The sequence below is a fragment of the Amphibalanus amphitrite genome, unplaced genomic scaffold (assembly GCF_019059575.1).
Source record: "Amphibalanus amphitrite isolate SeventyFive unplaced genomic scaffold, NRLGWU_Aamphi_draft 000194F_arrow, whole genome shotgun sequence".
Classification (NCBI taxonomy): Eukaryota; Metazoa; Arthropoda; class Thecostraca; order Balanomorpha; family Balanidae; genus Amphibalanus; species Amphibalanus amphitrite.
Window position 1 is genome coordinate 574,228 of NW_024881689.1, and position 19,161 is coordinate 593,388.

The 19,161-nt window shown below is 51.1% G+C and overlaps 1 protein-coding gene across 10 annotated transcripts in view; it reads left to right on the top strand.

Annotated features, from left to right (window-relative positions):
- LOC122384619 (zinc finger protein 2-like) overlaps nucleotides 1-19,161 on the top strand; it is a 49,993-nt gene that overhangs the window by 16,221 nt on the left and 14,611 nt on the right. For 4 of the 10 annotated variants that reach the window (XM_043372213.1, XM_043372217.1, XM_043372212.1 and 1 more), the window contains 6 exons: nucleotides 95-171; nucleotides 587-680; nucleotides 844-950; nucleotides 2,398-2,540; nucleotides 2,752-2,885; nucleotides 8,076-8,224. In XM_043372213.1, the coding sequence (XP_043228148.1) occupies nucleotides 95-171; nucleotides 587-680; nucleotides 844-950; nucleotides 2,398-2,540; nucleotides 2,752-2,885; nucleotides 8,076-8,224 (704 nt within the window). Of the gene's footprint in view, nucleotides 1-94; nucleotides 172-586; nucleotides 681-843; nucleotides 951-2,397; nucleotides 2,541-2,751; nucleotides 2,886-8,075; nucleotides 10,007-15,813; nucleotides 17,737-19,161 lie in introns of those variants that run through there. The other 6 variants (XM_043372207.1, XM_043372209.1, XM_043372208.1 and 3 more) reach the window with 4 other exon arrangements.

The window sequence follows — 19,161 nt, forward strand, 5'->3', positions numbered from 1 at the left end:
TTCCGTCCAACAGAAACGTAAATAATAACAGTGATCAAACCTCACTGTATCGTCCATCAAGTCGTAGAAACTCATTCGCCCATCTTTCCGGCAGTTTGTGACGTGTGTTGCCGCGATTTTGACGGAGAGTGTCCCGTTCATGGACCGCTGAAGGTCATACCCGATACCAAGGTAAGGGACGCGTTGATTTGGTATCCTCCACACATTATTCTTCTTTAGTTTTTCTTTTCACACCGGTGTCTGCCTCATTTCGACATTGAATGTGACCGATTAGGTTTAAAGTCACAAAATGACAGAGTGGGCATGTAGAGATTGGCGGTTTTGTTTAGAGTAATGTAGTTCTGTGGCTAATGCCTGTGCAGCAGTTTTCTCAGTACTGTCATGGGTGCGACCATGTGTACAACAGGTCTTAGTTGATCTTTATCCACAAAACATCCCTGGCTAATTTCCAAACAAGCTAACGGTCATCCTACGTAGTTCATTATGTATGATATATCATCTTTGGTCGACATTGCGCATTATATGCGCTATATATCATCTTTGGTCGACATTGTGCTTTATATTATACCTACGCTGAATATTCCAGGCACGACCCGGTATCGGAGATGCCGAAAGGGACCTCAAGACTCTGCCGTCGTCTCTCAGCTCTGGTCAGTCGAAAAATCCAGCATCTGGCAACGGTAAGTTGATGAGGCAAAACAAACGGTGGTACGTAAGAAACGCTGCTGGATATTTGCTGCAAACTTTAGTGATGGTGTATGTATCACACAATTGAATGTCCCTTGTATCAATACAATGTTTGTCCATATAGGTTTGTGAAGGCATGTCTTAATTCCATTCCAGGAGTTTTTGCGGAGAATGATCTTCCTGCGCGCCAAAGACTTGGTCCTTACGAGGGCATCTTGACCACCGAGCAGGGTCAGGCTCGAACCACCGGGTACAGATGGCAGGTCGGTTTTGTCATTTGTCTGCCAAATATCACTAATACTTATTTGCAATAACATCTTCCTGGTTCATATTTTGTATCATACTTTAACCCGCGCCCCGTAGGGCTACCGGCGGACCCTACCACCCGTAGGGGGGGGGGGCCGTTTCGGCCCCCCCCCTAAGATCTCGGAAAGTTACCGGCCGATTTTCAAAATTCAAACGGCGTTTGATAGCCCTACCCGGGAACTACCTTGTGACCAAATTTCATTGACCTAGGTCAAACCGATGACGTCACAGGTCAGGTCAAAGGTCAGATTTTCACCGTTCACAGGCAATTCAAGAAATGTGCTGTGAAATCGAGTAAATTGGTAATTTATTGAAAACCATCGATGGTATATTGTTCGTCAAACACATACTTTGCTATCTGAGGTCACTGATACCAGGTCAGGTCACAGCGAGGTCAGGTCACCGGGGGTCACAATATGAATGTGTCGTGTGATACATGTTTTATGGTCCATTTTACATGACAAATGCGATTATGTGGGTTAGGCAGCCTTTGGGGCCAGCCTAGGTCACGTTTTGGTGAAGGTCAGGTCAAGGTCAGGTCAAATTAGGTCAAATTTCAAAGTTGATATTTTTGCATAAAATGGGTATCCATTCGATGCAGCTCGTCACGGGGAGTCTAATGGTGGTCTTTGTTTTGCTCTACGAGTTCTAGAATTGCCAAAAATTGAGTTTGAAAATTTGACGTCATCATTTTTGAACAGTTTTTTCGCTATAACTTGGCCAAAAAACGAGGTATCGATCTAAAATTTGGTATGTAGATAGAAGACGGTAGGTACTATCACATATATTCCGATTTTTTCGAAACTCAAAAAACTTTTTGGATTTTTTGGCTAATATATCCAAAAAAATGCTTTTTTGATTTTTGGGGATCAAAACTCAAAAATTTCAAAAATCCGAGATAGCAGTTTTGTAGTCCTGTCAATTCTACACCTTATATGTCTTGATCATTTTTCTGTATCTTCAAAGCTGTAGGCCTGACAGGTCTTCTCGCGAAGGTCTTTTTTCGGTCGAAAATGACAGAACATGACGTCACTCTGACGTCATTTGTGGCCAACCTATCACAGCCTCTGGAAAAATTTTTGGTCACAATGTGTAAGATTGATGCCCGGAGGGGTCCTGAAAGTTTGGTGGCGATATCTCCAGCCGTTTAGGAGATATCGACCGAAAAGGACAGGGGGGGCCGTTTCGGCCCCCCCCCCTACGGGGCGCGGGTTAACCTTGGTTCCATTACTTTCACAGTGGCACTTGTCGCTTGTATTGCTATGGAGTTTTTTACGATTAAAAAATATTAAAATCATTTCACACCAATGACAGAGACAGAAAGTTGACCATGATCCCATAACATTAACGATTTTTTTTGTTTCATTCCTAGATTTGATATGCTATTTTATTGTCGTACTTCAGATGAAGAAGGGTGAGCGTGTGCATCACTTGGTGAATGCCGAAGACCCGAGCTGCAGCAACTGGCTCAGAAGGGTCAACTGTGCCCGCTCGGAGGAAGAACAAAACCTAGTGGCCTTCCAGTACCGGGGTCAGATATACTTCAGGTGTGTTGTAGTCTTACAATCCATTGATGGATTCCACCAAACTGTGTTTCATATTTTGTTTGCGGTTTGCCTTATGGTTTCGTGGTTGTTCTTAAGCTATATCTAAGCTCTTTGGTACCAATTCTATCTTCTAAGCTATTATGTACCAATTCGACCAAGACTGAATGTGTTTTGCATTCATCAATGATCACATATGTATTGACCTATGCAGGACGTCAAAGCCCGTCCCGAGGGGCTCAGAGCTGCTGGTGTACTACGGAGACGACTCGGCCCGGGAGCTGACCGTCCACTCGGAGAGGTCTGGGGAGGCTGTGACTTCCTCTCCGGCCGGACCGTCATCCTCAGGTCAGTACATCGTTGGCGGTTCCGAGGGCTATGGTGTCTATCGAAGGTTTCCTGATAATGACATTTTCCTTTCTACCCACAGTAGACTGTATTCTTGTCGTCTCCGTTCAGTTAAGTTACGCGTCTCTGATGTGTGTAGCCTTGACGTATATTTACCAAGCTACGCGGACTTGGTTCGTTCAATGTGCTTGGAGGGTTGTTTTCGTAGGTTAACGGAAATTTCTGAGTATGAGCGGCCGGCCGGCCGTGATCACGTTTCTGCGAAGCTTGTATCTCCGCAACCACTTGACCGATTCACATGCGGCTATTTTTGTACGGTAGCTTCATTCCTTCTACCAAGTATTCTCACACTCAAACTCGACACACTCAAACCCGACAAGGCCGATGTTGATCGCTACCTGCAGATGATCAGCGCCATGGACATGAAGCAGCTGGTCAGCTGTCCAACTCGACCGGCTAGCGGAAGTCTGATCGACCACGTCCTAGTGCGGCAATCTGATGACATCACGGCGACCAGAGTGGAGCCGTGCAGCTGGTCGGATCACGATCTGGTGATCGCTGAGACCACCCTCCAGCGGGAGCGCCGCCGTCCCGCGGAGGTCACCATCAGGTCCACGCGAGACCTGGTGCCGGACGCTCTCTGTTTGGAGCTGCTAGTATCCGACTGGTCGGCCGTGTACAGCGCCACTGATCCTGCCGACAAGTGGAAGGCATGGCTGGCGGTGTGGTCGCCGGTCATTGACCGACACATGCCTGAGAAGAAGATCAGACCGAGACACTCGCCGGCGCCATGGATCACCGAAAACGACGAGCTGCAGACCATGATGAGAGAGCGTGACTTGGCCGACGCTGAGAGACGTGCTCAGCCGGCTGACGAGCAAGCGGCCCAGCGGTACAGACTCTGTCGGAACCGAGTGAAGAGCGCCCAGATCAGCGCCAAGTCAGACTTCTTTCTGACATCTTACCGCCGGTCGCGCCGTACCACGTGGAAGGACATCAGACGCTTCCTCATCTCACCTAGAGCCGGAGCGTCTTCTGCGTCTTCATCTCCGAGTGGCCCTCGCTGGGCTGACAGACTAAACGAGTACTTCGCGTCGGTCGGCCCGAGCGTGGCCGCCGCGCTGGAGGAGGCGCAGCGCGTGACCGAGCCGCTGCCGCCGCGGCCGCCTCGCGTGGTCAACGGCGCTTTCCGCGTCCACCCCGTGACACTGTCAGAGCTGTCAGCTGCCGTGAAACGTATGTCAGCGTCTAATGCGAGTGGTGGTGACGGTATCACGATAGGTATGCTGCGCATGACTTTCCCAGTGATAGGCCCGCATCTGTTAAAGGTCATTAACTCGTCGCTGGTGTCTGGAAAGTTACCCGCCGACTGGAAAGTGGCCCATGTCATACCGTTGCATAAGTCTGGCTCGATGGATGACCCGTCTAACTATCGTCCGCTGTCGCTCCTGTCAACTGTTGCTAAGGTCGCTGAGAGTGTTGTTTGCGGTCAGCTGATGACTTACCTGCTCACGCACAATATTCTCTCCGAGGTGCAGCACGGCTTCCGGCCCGGCCGATCCACGGAGTCGGCGATGCTGGATACTGTCAGTTTTCTCATGGATGGTCTGGATGACGGTCTCATCGGTTCTCTCACGACCGCCGACACTAGCAAGGCTTTTGACAGTGTCCAGCATCCCCGGCTCCTGGAAAAGCTAGGCTGGTACGGCATTAGCGCACACTGGTTCCGTGACTGGCTGAGTGACAGGTGCCAGATGGTGCGGGGTGGTGAGGAGGTGAAGCCAATCACCCACGGCGTGATACAGGGATCACTTTTGGGACCGATCTTATTTTTGCTATTTTCAAACGATCTTGCGTCCTATGTCGACTCCAAAATAGTGATGTACGCCGATGACGTTCAGTTTTTACATCTAGCATCACCGAAGCGAATTTTAGAGCTGAAGACAGATACCGAATGTACTTTAGACATTGCAAGTCATTGGTTTGTTCAAAACTGCCTAAAAATCAACCCCAAAAAGACCGAACTGTTAGTTGTAAAATCACGTAGGAGGCAGCTTGACTTTGATTTTAATGTACAGTTTGGAGATGATGTTATTCAAACTTCCGCTAGCATTAAGGTATTGGGTGTAATTGTCGACTCTGGCTTGACCTTTGAGCCACATGTGACGGAGGTGATTCGCCGATGCTACGCCACATTAGGAGGACTGTGTAAATCTTCGCGATGCTTACCGAAAGAAGTGAAGAAACTGATCGTTGAGATGCTGATCTTCCCCCACATCCGCTACTGTTTGTCGGTCTGGTCGGGCTGTGGCGTTGTTCAGCGTCGCCGCGTGCAGCGAGTTATTAATCACTGCGCACAGGTGGTTATGGGAGCGCGCCGCTCAGCACACGTGACTCCGCTGTTGGAGGAGCTCGGGTGGCCCCAGATAGACGAGCTTGTGGCGGAGAGTGACTGCGGTGTTGTTCACTACTTGGTTAACAATACCAGTGCGCCGAGGTGTCTCTCGGAGCGGCTCGAGCGCCGCAGTGACGTCTCTAGTAGGGAGACTCGTGCCACTGAGAGCGACCTGCTCCAGCTGCCGAAACCCCGCACCGAGCAGGCGCGGCGGTTCTTCCGGTACCGCGCCATTGCACGCTGGAACTCACTGGCCCTGGATGTGCGTGACAGTAAAACGTCTGCTGGGTGTCGCAGGCGCTTTAGGAGGGCGCTTTAGGCTCTTATAATGTGTGATACCACGTCATACGTGCTGTACTTTTTTTTCCTTTAACATCTTTACCATTCAGCGTATATGTATTTATGTAATTGACACTTGGACAGAATAGCCGTGAATACGGAGTTCCAAACGAAATAAATGATGATGATGATGATATTGGACTATTTCCGATGCATATGGGTGACCTCTTATGCACGTTCCACGTGCAAAACGAAGAGGTGTCAGTTTTGCAACAATTGCAATGTCTCGGTATCTCGCCGATTGCGCTGAAAGTTGGCATGTAGGTAGGCTAGGCACCCACTAGGCAATGCATATCCATGTGCCACGGTTGAAGTGCTGCTGCTCGTGCGTTCGTGCAGGGGTTGATTGCAGATCTGGAGAACGGCTGAAGCGATTGCGCTGAAATTTGGTACATGGCTAGGGACCGGTTAGTAGGGTGCCGTGCAAAAGTGAGTTGGGACCCATTTTGCACGTGCGCACGTGCAGGGTGCCGCCTCCAGATCTCGAGAACGGCTGGGCTGATTGCGCTCAAATGTGGCACATCGCTAGAGACCGGTTCGTAGTGTGCAGTGCACAAGTTAGTTGGAGGTACCCCCTCGCAATTTCGCACGTGCAAGGCCCACCCTCTCGCTTGCTCCGTTGGTCGCCCCAAAAGGCGTTTTACTGGTGATTTAACCCTGACGCTTATATGGAGTTGGGTGGAATGCTTCGGATTCATTCGATGCTCCCCGAAAAAGTCAACATAACGCTCAGTACCACGTTTTGCACATTCAAGTAATATTTGATGCTTACCTTGGCGGGAAACTAGGTGTCCCATACCATGGTGCAACAGTACCGGCACAACATTTTGGCGATGCTGCCAGTCAAACAAAAATAACCGACAGAAAGCAAGCGAACCACCACCGCCTGGAGCTCATGCCAGAGCACCTCTGCTGGTCGGAGGAAGACTGGGGATCAGTCGCCTGGTCGGATGGGTCGCAGTTCGAGTTGTAGCGACGCGAGGAAGTAGTCCTCTGCCGGCTTCGTACCTGCACACTTATGGCACCCATGGGTACCTTATCGGCGTGGGCTCCAGGCCTTTTGTGCCACATGTGGTGACCGACTTTCGGTCCGACACGTCTTGGTCGAGTGTCCGAGACTGGACGTTGAGCGATTGCGGTTTTTGGGCTTGCGTGGCCCCCAGCTCTCCTTGAGAACTCTTCTCTGCGACGATTCCCCTTTATTGAATCCCCTCGCCTCTTTTCGTTCATCACGGCCTCCGGGCTTCAGGTGATTTTTAACCCCCGACTTTGAGTAAGAATGGTTGGTTATGGACGCCATGTAGCCTCGTTGCTGGTGCGCCCTAAGAAAACAAATCATCATCATCATCATATCATTCTCTGAACCGCCAAAATGGCCGTTTGTTGGCCAGCAGCTCGGACGTGATGGCCGCTATCAGCGTCAAACATCCGACAAAGTTCAGGTCTAGAGCTTGTTTGTCTTCTTTGGGATGTCTCAGCTGCCTTTGAGTCGGAGAAAAGCACCATTGACGGCGACTTATTATGGAGTAACGTCCTGCCTAAGGGATGATTGGAGGCGCCCAGCCGAACGCAGAAGAGGACTTAGTGAAGGCGCCCTGATGTCTGATGCAAGTCACGCAGTCTTCATGCTAAGATCCGCCACCTCACAGTGCCAGGAAGGCCCAGGGGCGATGTCAGGCGAACCTCCGATCCTTCTCGGCCAGAGGATTATGCCCCGAGAATAGGTCTGATCCCAGTCCCACAGAACACATGTGGGCCATGTTCAGCAGGAGGTGGATAAGAACTAAGAAGACACCCGTCACCACTCACCACCGCCGTCACGACCTAACGGCGGCCCAGGTCGAGACAGCGTCGATCTGCATCAAGCCCATGGAACTGGAAAATCTAGTGGCTAGAGTGCCACAGCGCATGCGTACTTGTGAAGGGTGACAACATATTTGTCCAAAATGAGCATGCTCTTTTTTTGAAATCCAGTGAAATACATTTATCCGGATATTTTTACATTGTTTACCTCAGTACAGCAAGAACATACATAAACACAAAATACGCACCAGCATTGACCTGATCAAGCCTAGGGTAGCTTCAATATGGGAAAGGCTAACTTCTCGAACACGCAACACGCGCAAAAAATGGTTTCGTGCTATTCTACGAAAATGTTTTACGTAATTGAACACGAGTAATTTTGCATGAACGCACACAAACTTGCGTTTGAGCCTCGCCCTAGTATGAGTTTCTGCTGTCTTCGGTATGTTTGTTACACTTTTTGTCCCTACCCGACAAACCAGCAGCTAAGAAAGCTAGAATAGCAAGGCTTGGTAAAAGGAAATTGTAAGGTCTCTTCTATAGATACAGAACAGACTTTGTAGTTGGATTTTTGAGTGCCATCATTTCGCCCGAACGAACCTGACCACCCACATACATTTTCGACCCTTTCAATCTGTAACTGTGTTTCGCAGGTATTGGTGGTGCACTTCAGTGTCCCCACTGCGACTTCAGATGTCTCGGAAAACATCGTCTGGACAGACACGTGAGAAGATGTCACATCGCCAGAAACGGCAGATTTCAGTGCGAGTGGTGCAAGTACTCGACCGACCACTTCAGAGATGTGAGACGCCATCGTAGGACTCACACTGGAGAGCGGCCATTCGGTTGCTCCATTTGCACGGCACGATTCGCTAGACGGGAACACCTCACTACACACATGCGGACCCACACTGGGGAGCGGCCATTCGGTTGCTTGATTTGCACAGCACGATTCACTGAACGGTCATCCCTCACGAGACACATGCGTACACACACGGGGGAGCGGACGTACGGCTGCACACACTGCCAGGCCCGGTTCGCTGAACGAGCAAGTCTTACCAAACACATGCGGACCCACACTGGGGAGCGGCCATTCGGTTGCTTGATTTGCACAGCACGATTCCCTGAACAGTCATCCCTCACGAGACACATGCGTACCCACACGGGGGAGCGGCCGTACGGCTGCACACACTGCCAGGCCCGGTTCGCTGAACGAGCAAGTCTTACCAAACACATGCTGACCCACACTGGGGAGCGGCCGCACGGCTGCTCCTTCTGTGCGGCACGGTTTGCTCAACGGTCTGCTCTCACCAGTCACCTGGAAACCCACACGGGAGAGCGGCCGTTTGGCTGCTCTATCTGCCAGGCACGGTTTGCTAGACGAGGAAGCCTCACGATGCACATGCTTACTCACACGGGGGAGCGGCCGTACGGCTGTTCCATTTGCACGGCACAGTTCACTGAACGGTCACACCTCACCACACACATGCGGATCCATACGGGGGAGCGACCGTATGGCTGCTCCCTTTGCACGACACGGTTCACTCGAGGGTCACACCTCAACGTACACATGCGTACGCACACTGGGGAGCGGCCGTACGGCTGCTCCATCTGCCAGGCACGGTTCGCTGACCGATCACAGCTCACCACACACATGCGGACCCACACCGGGGAGCGGCCATTCGGTTGCTCGATTTGCACGTTACGGTTCGCTCAACGGTCATCCCTCACGATGCACATGCGTACCCACACGGGGGAGCGGCCATTCAGCTGCTCCATCTGCACGGCCCGGTTCTCTAAACGAGCAAACCTCACGATCCATATCCGTACCCACACGGGGGAGCGGCCGTACGGCTGCTCCCTCTGCACGGCACGATTTGGTGATCGATCAAGTCTTGCCAAACATCTGCGGACCCACACGGGGGAGCGCCGAAGCAATTCTCAATAGCATATCATCTTTCACCATTTCAGTTGTTTTCTGTTAGGGGCGGGGATGGCAACATGCTTCTCTTATTTTGTTGCGTTTGAAGCGCCAGAGGAGGGTTTTGCGGTTCGCCATTTTACATGCATAAATGTCTACTCAACCCTCAACCACGCGGGGGTCAGATGTGCCCCCCCCCCCCTCCCCTCCCTTTTCTGGAATGACTCACGAACCGCTTATGCTATCAACTTGAAACTTCTCCTTTATTGGCTGTTTCCTGCAAAAGATTTACACCCATCTTCGAATCAACGCGGTACAATTGTAAGCTACTAGTGCAGTTTTGGTTGGCTGAGTGGTCACATGTACAAATTGTCTTGTATGGTCGGAAATTTACAAATTGCATTCGCATGTTGGAAGGTACCAAGTACTTAAAGTGAGTAATCCAACTTGTGGTATTCCACAAGTTCGGTTAGGCCTGCTTGCTCGTATGTATAGTTACTAGCTGATAGCTCCACACCTTAAACAGGCCCTCGTCCCAGTGACTGAATTGGCCGAGCTCTGGGCATCTTTATAGTCCGTTTCACTATTTCTGTGTTATATAGCTGTTGTTTCTTGTGAATGTAACCGTGTGGAGCATGAGAATATACATTGTTTTCACTGGAAGTCTTGTGTGTTGGTGCAAGCCAGCCAGCAATTTTGTTCCCAGCCCAAATAGGCCAAAGTGCGGCTTGCCCGAGATTTTTTAGTCTGGTTTATGTCGGCGTATGACACAAAAACACCGACTAAAGCCCATGCCCCGCCGGAGTCATGCCCGATCTACGAGCCCCGGACATCCTTAGTTTAGCCGTAGTAGGGCTTCGATTGGCGCTAGCCCCATGCAAGCCCGAGCAGTTAATCCATTTAAATAACGGAGATTTCTCTGGGCCCGAGCGGGCTGAACTCCGGCAAGCCCACTCCGTGTATAGTCTCTCTTGAAAGTATCGCGTCCTGAGCTGCGGCGGCTCAGCAAACTACAGGGTGTCCCCGAATTACCCGAACATTTATTTTCTGGCTAAAAGAACGATTGCGCAAGATATCCCTTATCTATCGAGCTTGGGAACTGTGTGCTTTTGGTGACCGGTCACGACTCGAGTCAATTATTATCCAGAGTCAAGTAACAGTAGTCCTTTTCCGTTTCCAGCTTAAGCCACTAATAGGCAACCATGGTGAATCAACTCCCGTTCTCAATTTTGTAGACGGACTTTCGGCATGGTTTTTGCTGGAGAGCTTCAGCAATCATCTGCAAGCAGTTAGGATTGAGCAAAGCGCAATTATATCAGCTAACGAAGCCAGAGCGAGCGAGCAAGAGATAAACCTGATTGACAAGCTTGAAAGGGCCATGCACCAGTTGTCAAACGGGTGGCTGCTTGTCATGGACAACAATCGTCACCGAGCTAGCTAAAAACTAGCTAAACGATAGATCAGGATGATCTACAAAACATCAGTCTACCTTGCACCACTATCTTTGACAAAATTTTGGAATTTGGGGTCCTTCGCCTGAAAAAAAATATGCGAAAACTATGGGAAAAACAGCGCAAATCGCTACAATTCATCCCAAAAACATAACATATACAACACAAAAGTATATTGAATCACACTTTGTGGTCTAACAAAGGTATTCCGTCATTTGAACCGCCCGAAAAAGGCGTGTGTGAGCGTCAGATGGCTACAACGCCCCAACAGCGGAGACGGCCAGGCACCCGTTGAAAATCAAATTATGAGACACTTTGAGCCACGGTGCACTCATTCGGCTTGATATGATGGTCCAAAGACAACCGTTAGCATAGAGTAGGCCTACTACTGCGGTAATATTCTAGCTTTACAAAAACTGGATGCCGTGAACCAAATGGCCATGAACGGGTTTGTTTTGGAAACCAAATCTGTTGGAAGCCAAAGGTCGCGTCATGTTCAGGCATGGAGCTTCCCCACTTGGTGTAAAAAACGCGGCAAAAGTGGTGAAGCAGAAATTTTTGTTTTGGGGAATAATGCCTTATGGCCTGGGAACACTGATGTTAGGATTATCTTATATGATCGTATTATCCTTCTTCTTCTTCTTCTTCTGCATCCCACCGCCAACCCGCTCAGGGGGGCGGCGGCGCAGGCGGGTCGAGCGGCGGCTCGGTCCGCCCGACATCCTCGATGAAGGCGACGACCTCCGTCGCCGGGCCGCCGAGGACGTCGACCAGGCGAGGGGCGACACCCCAGCGGCGGCGGCGGGCCGCCTCATAGGCCGGACAATCGGCCAGCCGTGCGGGGCATTCGTCGTCGGCTGCCAGGCCAATCTTGTGGAGCGTGTCACGAGTCAGCGGTGATGTGCCGGTCCTCAGCTGGGACAGCGTCACCGACCCTCAGCGCGCCAGGGAGTCGTGGCCAGGCGTGGGGTCCGGGTGCGGGTGGGCTTGGGCAGCCTTTGCCCTCCGTCGCGACGTATATCGTATTATCCTCCGGCAAGAGGTCAAGAAAACAGGCCTACAACCAGTTTCGGGAGACCCGTAAAACAACTGAGACCAGCAGTGGCTGGCATTTTCCATCATTGTCGACTAATGTAACCAGCGTATCTATTGCATCCTCTATTTTATAGCTACCCTAGTTGACTACATAGGACGATAAAAAGAAAGAAGCGCAATCATGTTTGCCTTATTTTATACGCTAATTAACAATGTTCGGGTGATTCTGGGACACCCTGTATTCCATTCAGTTTGAGGACCCCAGCAGTGAGGTCCTGGCCTGTATCATAAAAAGTAAGCTGTAACACGATTTTACGCCAGCGGTATAGAAGGAAAACTGCTATATGACGCAGGCCCCAGCGGCTGACAACTGCGTCAAAACAAGCGGAGGTCGGCCAAAGGTCATGCTCGTATCGCTCTCTCTTCACCCCGTCCCCCACCCCAGGCGGATAGCGGCGCCGCCTGGGCTCACCAGCCGGGCGCTCATTGGTCTGCCTTAGTGAGCGCCAATCACTCAGTGTGCGCGACGCGTAAAATCACAACGAAGCAAAGTTCCGCCATAACCCCACTGGCGGATCCAGGGGGGGGGGGCCACGGGGGCCATGGCCCCCCCCCCCCCCAAGGCCTAAAGTGGCCTGTTTGGCCCCCCCCCCCAAAACGTAAGAAAAATTGCTAAGAAAATATACCTTGATGGAGGTTTTTAGCCACTTGGTGAAGTAAAGCTTTCCACAGCATAATATGGAAGCAATATGGTAGCAGTGAGGGTCAGTCAAAAGTTGCGCGAGTGGAGTCGACCTTCAAAAAAGACTTGTTGGCACGTGTTTATGGCGCGGTAGCTGGGAGTTGGCGGTGTTTCGCGTGGTGTGGCATCACTGGCGGATCCGGGGGGGGGGGGCACGGGAGCCTGAGGTGCCCCTGGCCCTGACAGACCCGTGGTGCCCTTGGTAGGTCTGTGGTGCCCCTGGACCCTGGCAGGCCTGTGGTGCCTCTGGCGGGCCTAGGGTGCCCCTGCTAGGCTGCTGATGCCCCTGGGACCTGACAGGACTGTGGTGCCCCTGACAAGCCTCAAGTGCCCCCAACAGGCCCGTGATGCCCCCGACAGGCCCAAGGTGCCCCTGCGTGATGCCGTGATGCCTGCGAGGCCGGTGGTGCCCCTGCGAGGTCGGTGGGGCCCCTGACAGGCCCATGGTGCCCCTGCGAGGCCGGTGGTGCCCCTGGCAGGCCTGTGGTGCCCCTGCTAGGCCGCTGGTGCCCCTGGGCCCTGACAGAACTGTGGTGCCCCTGACAGGCCCAAGGTGCCCCTGTAAGGCCTGTGGTACACCTGCTAGGCCTCTGGTGCCCCTGACAGGCCCATGGTGCCCCTGCAAGGCCGGCGGCGCCCCTGAGGTCTCTGGTGTCCCTGACAGACCTGGAGTGCCCCTGACAAGCCTAGCCTGTGGGGCCCCTCACAGGCCCGTGGTGCCCTTGTTAGGCCTGTGGTGCCCCTGGCGTGCTGGTAGTGCCCCTGCTAGGCCGGTGGTGCCCCTGACAGGCCTGTGGTGCCCCCGGGCACCAAGGGGGGTCATGACCCATGTGACCCCCCTTGGATCTGCCACTGGTACATATTATATTGATTTGTAATGGCGTTATGGCTTATGCAATATGCAATTGCAGGCACTTGGTATCCCTCACTTATCCCTCATTGGGGGCTCTGGCGGGCTCCTGAGGGCCCACGTCTATCTCCGGGAGCCCTAGACAGGCTCCTTTGGGTCCTTTCAGTCCACTATAGCATAAGAGGTCTCCATGCGAGTCCTATAGGGGAAGTTGGGGGAACGCCGAAGACTTTTTTTCTGACGCCCGTAGCACGCAAGGTAGACAACATAAGCTATTCTTGTTGGCGTCATTCGAGAGGCCAGTCTTTTGCCTTTCAAACATACCAGGCGCATTTGATGAATTCGCATACCGTTAAGCGCACAAACTAAAAATATCATAGAAGTGACTTTTTCGGCGTTGCCCCGGACTGCGGGGAAAGCCGAAAATGGGAGAAATGATCTACGGGGAATGCCGACATTGATGTTTTGCCATTTTATCTCAAACTTTATCCAGAATTCATCAAAGCTGACACGCGTTTTAAGAGCTTGAGGACGCGGTGCACACTGGAAGTTATAATTGTGTGATATAATAAGAAAATGCCAGGTAAATCATTCCTTATAGGTAACAGGCCGTTGTGTCGGTTGAAAGTGTAATTTGTGTGACTAAAAATACGCGTTGCTATTCTACAGCAGTAAAGTCCACTAGCGTGCTTTTAACACGTGCGTAATCGCACGTTTTCGGCATTACCCCAGCCAGCCATACTTTCATTTGCAGGCCCATAACTTTTCAACGTGCTGTATAAATTTCAAATAGGCAGCACACTTATGCAAAGACATGCTAAAGATTACTTGACCGAATTGGCCAGACAAACGGTAGCATAATGAGTAAGAAATGCAGCTTCAAAGGCGCATGTAGTACAAGGGAAACGTACCTTGAAAACGCTCTTGGCGCCCTCACAGTCGAAGTATTCCGAATGACGACTCGTAACAAACATGCGATAATTGTAGTCACTTAAGCTTCAGAGCATCACTGACAGGTGGCATCCATGTCTTACGGTTTTCGAAATATCTCGAATTTCGGCTTTGCCCCAACTCCGGCATTGCCCCAACTTCCCCTACATCTGAGGACGTACATACCCTGACGTCTGAGGTACTCAACTGCAGCTCCAATGGTCTCTTACACTGGCGGATCCAGGGAGGGGGCATTTAGGGCCATGCCCCCTTCCAAGAGGCCTAAAGTGGCCCGTTTGCCCCCTCCCCCAAGCGATAATGAAGCACAGTTCAATCAGTGCCTGGCCCAGGAGCCGAGTTAGACCACCTCCCGTTTTACCACCTCCCGGCCCGCAAAGGGACCCAACCACTGACTCGAAGCGGGTTAACTGGTCGACAAAAGCAATAGTAAGTGTTTACAAAGTAATATAAAGGCATGGGTCGGGTGGGCTACCATTTACATATTTTTATTTTTAGTTAAAAAAAAAAATCATAGTATCAGGGCTGTGACGAAAAATAAGTGGCCTAAATCCGATGAGAAAACAGGATTTGGGGGTACCCTAGGTTTGGCTCCTGCATGAGTTGCCCCCCCCCCCCCAAACGCAAGTCTGGATCCGCCAGTGCATAACCCTACTTGCGAGCGGGGTCTTGTTACAAGCGCACCAAGCGCTTTTACACCAATTGTGTTATAAGATGAAAGTGCATTTGTGTATAGGTAAATTCTTCTCTCTCTCTCTCTCTCTCTCTCTCTCTCTCTCTCTCTCTCTCTCTCTCTCTCTCTCTCTCTCTCTCTCTCTCTCTCTCTCTCTCTCTCTCTCTCTCTCTCTCTCTCTCTCTCTCTATCTCTCTATCTCTCTATCTCTCTCTCCCTCTCGTCTCTCTCGCTCGTCTCTCTCGTCTCTCGGGTGATGAGGCCTTCTGAATGACGTCAACAGGTCACGGGGGGAGCCTTGCATCAAATAAGCTTTTAAAAAGAACACGGCTGAACAGCATTTCTTTTCCTTTTTGTTGCCGTTCACTAACGGACTCATTAAAAAAGAGAACTTCAAATAGGTATAGGACTAAATGGCTATAGAGCGCATTGGCAAAGTGGCTAGAGAGAGAATTCTTGTTTTTAAATCCGCTCGCGGGTGCATGTTAAAGCACGGATGCATTCTGTTAGCGGTATGCAACTGATTATTTTTTCGGTATTTAGGCACGGGTTTCCGGATTTTACCAAAAAAAGGGCAGTCGTGCCGATGACGGGTCAAATTGCTAACTTTGCAATGAAACAAATCTCAACCAATCCTCTGCGAGTAGGTTCGCTTCCGAGCTATACATGTCCTTCATTTTCAATTTTGAAGACAATCATTTTACCCTTATGTTCATCATATCTGGCCAGAAACATTTTTCATCTCTCTAAACGCCTAAATGTATTTTACAGGTATTGGTGGTGCACCTCGGTGTCCCCACTGCGACTTCAGATGTCTGGGAAAACAACATCTGGACAGACACGTGAGAAAATGCAACAGTCACGTCAGCAAGAAAGGGAGATTCAAGTGCGAGAGGTGTCAGTACTCGACCGATAGGTCCACCGATAGGAAACACCACCGTAGGACCAACACTGGGGAGCGGCCGTACGGCTGCTCCATCTGCCCGGCACGGTTCGCTCAACGGTCAACCCTCAGCTCACACGTCCGGAGCCACACGGGGGAGCGGCCGTACGGCTGCTCCATCTGCCCGGCACGGTTCACTAAAGGGTCAAACCTCAACAACCACATGCGGACCCACACGGGGGAGCGGCCGTACGGCTGCTCCATCTGCCCGGCATGGTTCGCTCATCGGTCAAACCTCAGCTCACACATGCGGACACACTCTTGGGAGCGGCCGTACGGCTGCTCCATCTGCTCGGCACGGTTCGCTCAACGGTCCTCCCTCACCAAACATATGCGGACTCACACTGGGGAGCGGCCGTACCGCTGCTCCATCTGCCAGGCACGGTTCACTCAACGGGTAAGCCTCACTAAACACATGCGGATCCACACTGGGGAGCGGCCATTCGGTTGCTCCATTTGCGCGGCACGATTCGCTGAACGGTCAAATCTCACCAAACACATGCGCACTCACACGGGAGAGCGGCCGTACGGCTGCACACACTGCCAGGCCCGGTTCGCTGAACGAGCAAGCCTTACCAAACACATGCGGACCCACACGGGGGAGCGGCCGTACGGCTGCTCCATCTGCCCGGCACGATTTGCTGTACGGGGTTACCTTACGTCACACATGCAGACCCACACGGGGGAGCGGCTGTACGGCTGCTCCATCTGCCCGGCACGGTTCGCTCAACGGTCAACCCTCAGCTCACACATGCGGAGCCACACTGGGGAGCGGCCGTACGGCTGCTCCCTCTGCACGGCACGGTTCGCTCAACGGTCACACCTCACGACACATATGCGGATCCACACCGGGGACCGGCCTTACGGATGCTCCATCTGCCAGGCACGGTTCACTCAACGGGTAAGCCTCACTCAACACATGAGGACCCACACTGGGGAGCGGCCATTCAGCTGCTCCATCTGCACGGCCCGGTTCTCTAAACGAGCAAACCTCACGATCCATATCCGTACCCACACGGGGGAGCGGCCGTGAGAGGCACGATTTGTTGATCGATCAAGTCTTGCCAGACATGTGCGGACCCACACGGGGGAGCGCCGAGGCAATTCTCAATAACATGTCATCTTTCACCATTGCAGTTGTTTTCTGTTAGGGGCGGGGATGGCAACATGCTTCTCTTATTTTGTTGCGTTTGAAGCACCAGAGGAGGGTTTTGCGGTTCGCCATTTTACATGCATAAATGTCTACTCAACCCTCAACCACGCGGGGGTCAGATGTGCCCCCCCCCCCCTCCCCTCCGTTTTCTGGAATAACTCACGAACCGCTTATGCTATCAACTTGAAACTGCTCCTTTATTGGCTGTTTCCTGCAAAAGATTTACACCCATCTTGGAATCAACGCGGTACAATTGTAAGCTACTAGTGTAGTATTGGGTAGCTGAGTGGTCACTGGTCACATGTACAAATTGCCTTGTATGGTCGGAAATTTACAAATTGGATTCACATGTTGGAAGGTACCAAGTACTTAGAGTGAGTAATCCAACTTGTGGTATTCCACAAGTTCGGTTAGGCCTGCTTGCTCGTATGTATATGCTGATAGCTCCACACCTTAAACGGGCCCTCGTCCCAGTGACTGAATTGGCCGAGCTCTGGGCATCTTTATAGTCCGTTTCACTATTTCTGTGTTATATAGCTGTTGTTTCTTGTGAATGTAACCGTGTTGAGCATGAGAATATACATTGTTTTCACTGGAAGTCTTGTGTGTTGGTGCAAGCCAGCCAGCAATTTTGTTCCCAGCCCAAATAGGCCAAAGTGCGGCTTGCCCGAGATTTTTAGTCTGGTTTATGTCGGCGTATGACACAAAAACACTGACTAAAGCCCATGCCCCGCCGGAGTCATGCCCGCTCTACGAGCCCCGGACATCCTTAGTTTAGCCGTAGTAGGGCTTCGATTGGCGCTAGCCCCATGCAAGCCCGAGCAGTTAATCCATTTAAATAACGGAGATTTCTCTGGGCCCGAGCGGGCTGAACTCCGGCAAGCCCACTCCGTGTATGGTCTCTCTTGAAAGTATCGCGTCCTGAGCTGCGGCGGCTCAGCGAACTACAGGGTGTCCCCGAATTACCCGAACATTTATTTTCTGGCTAAAAGAACGATTGTGCAAGATATCCCTTATCTATCGAGCTTGGGGACTGTGTGCTTTTGGTGACCGGTCACGACTCGAGTCAATTATTATCCAGAGTCAAGTAGCAGTAGTCCTTTTCCGTTTCCAGCTTAAGCCACTAATAGGCAACCATGGTGAATCAAATCCCGTCCTCAACTTTGTAGACGGACTTTCGGCATGGTTTTTGCTGGAGAGCTTCAGCAATCATCTGCAAGCAGTTAGGATTGAGCAAAGCGCAATTATATCAGCTAACGAAGCCAGAGCGAGCGAGCAAGAGATAAACCTGATTGACAAGCTTGGGCTCGGCCAAAAAGGGCCATGCACCAGTTGTCAAACGGGTGGTTGCTTGTCATGGACAACAAACGTCACCGAGCTAGCTAAAAACTAGCTAAACGATAGATCAGGATGATCTACAAAACATCAGTCTTCTTTGCACCACTATCTTTGACAAAATTTTGGAATTTGGGGTCCTTCGCCTGAAAAAAATGTGCGAAAACTACGGGAAAAGAAGCGCAAATCACTATAATTCATCCCAAAAACATAACTTATACAACACAAAAGTATATTGAAGCACACTTTGTGGTCTAACGAAGGTATTTTGTCATTTGAACCGCCCGAAAAAGGTCGAGATATTTCACCGTTTACAGTCATTTCGAGAAACGTGTTGTAAAATCGAGTAAAAAGGAATGCCATTGAAAATCATCGATTGGGAATTGTCCGTCAAACACATATTTTCCTATTTGGGGTCACTAATACCAGGTCAGGTACAGAGGTCAGGTACAGAGGTCAGGTCACGGAGGGTCACGATACGAAAGTGTAGTGTGATCAATGTTTTATAGTCCATTTTACATGACAAATGCGATTACGTGGGTCACGCAACCTTTAGGGCCAGTTTAGGCTATATTTTAGTGAAGGTCAGGTCAAGGTCAGGTCAAATTAGGTCAAATTTCAAACTTGATATTTTGTATAAAATGGGTGTCGATTCGATACAGCTCGTCACGGGGAGTCTAATGGTGGT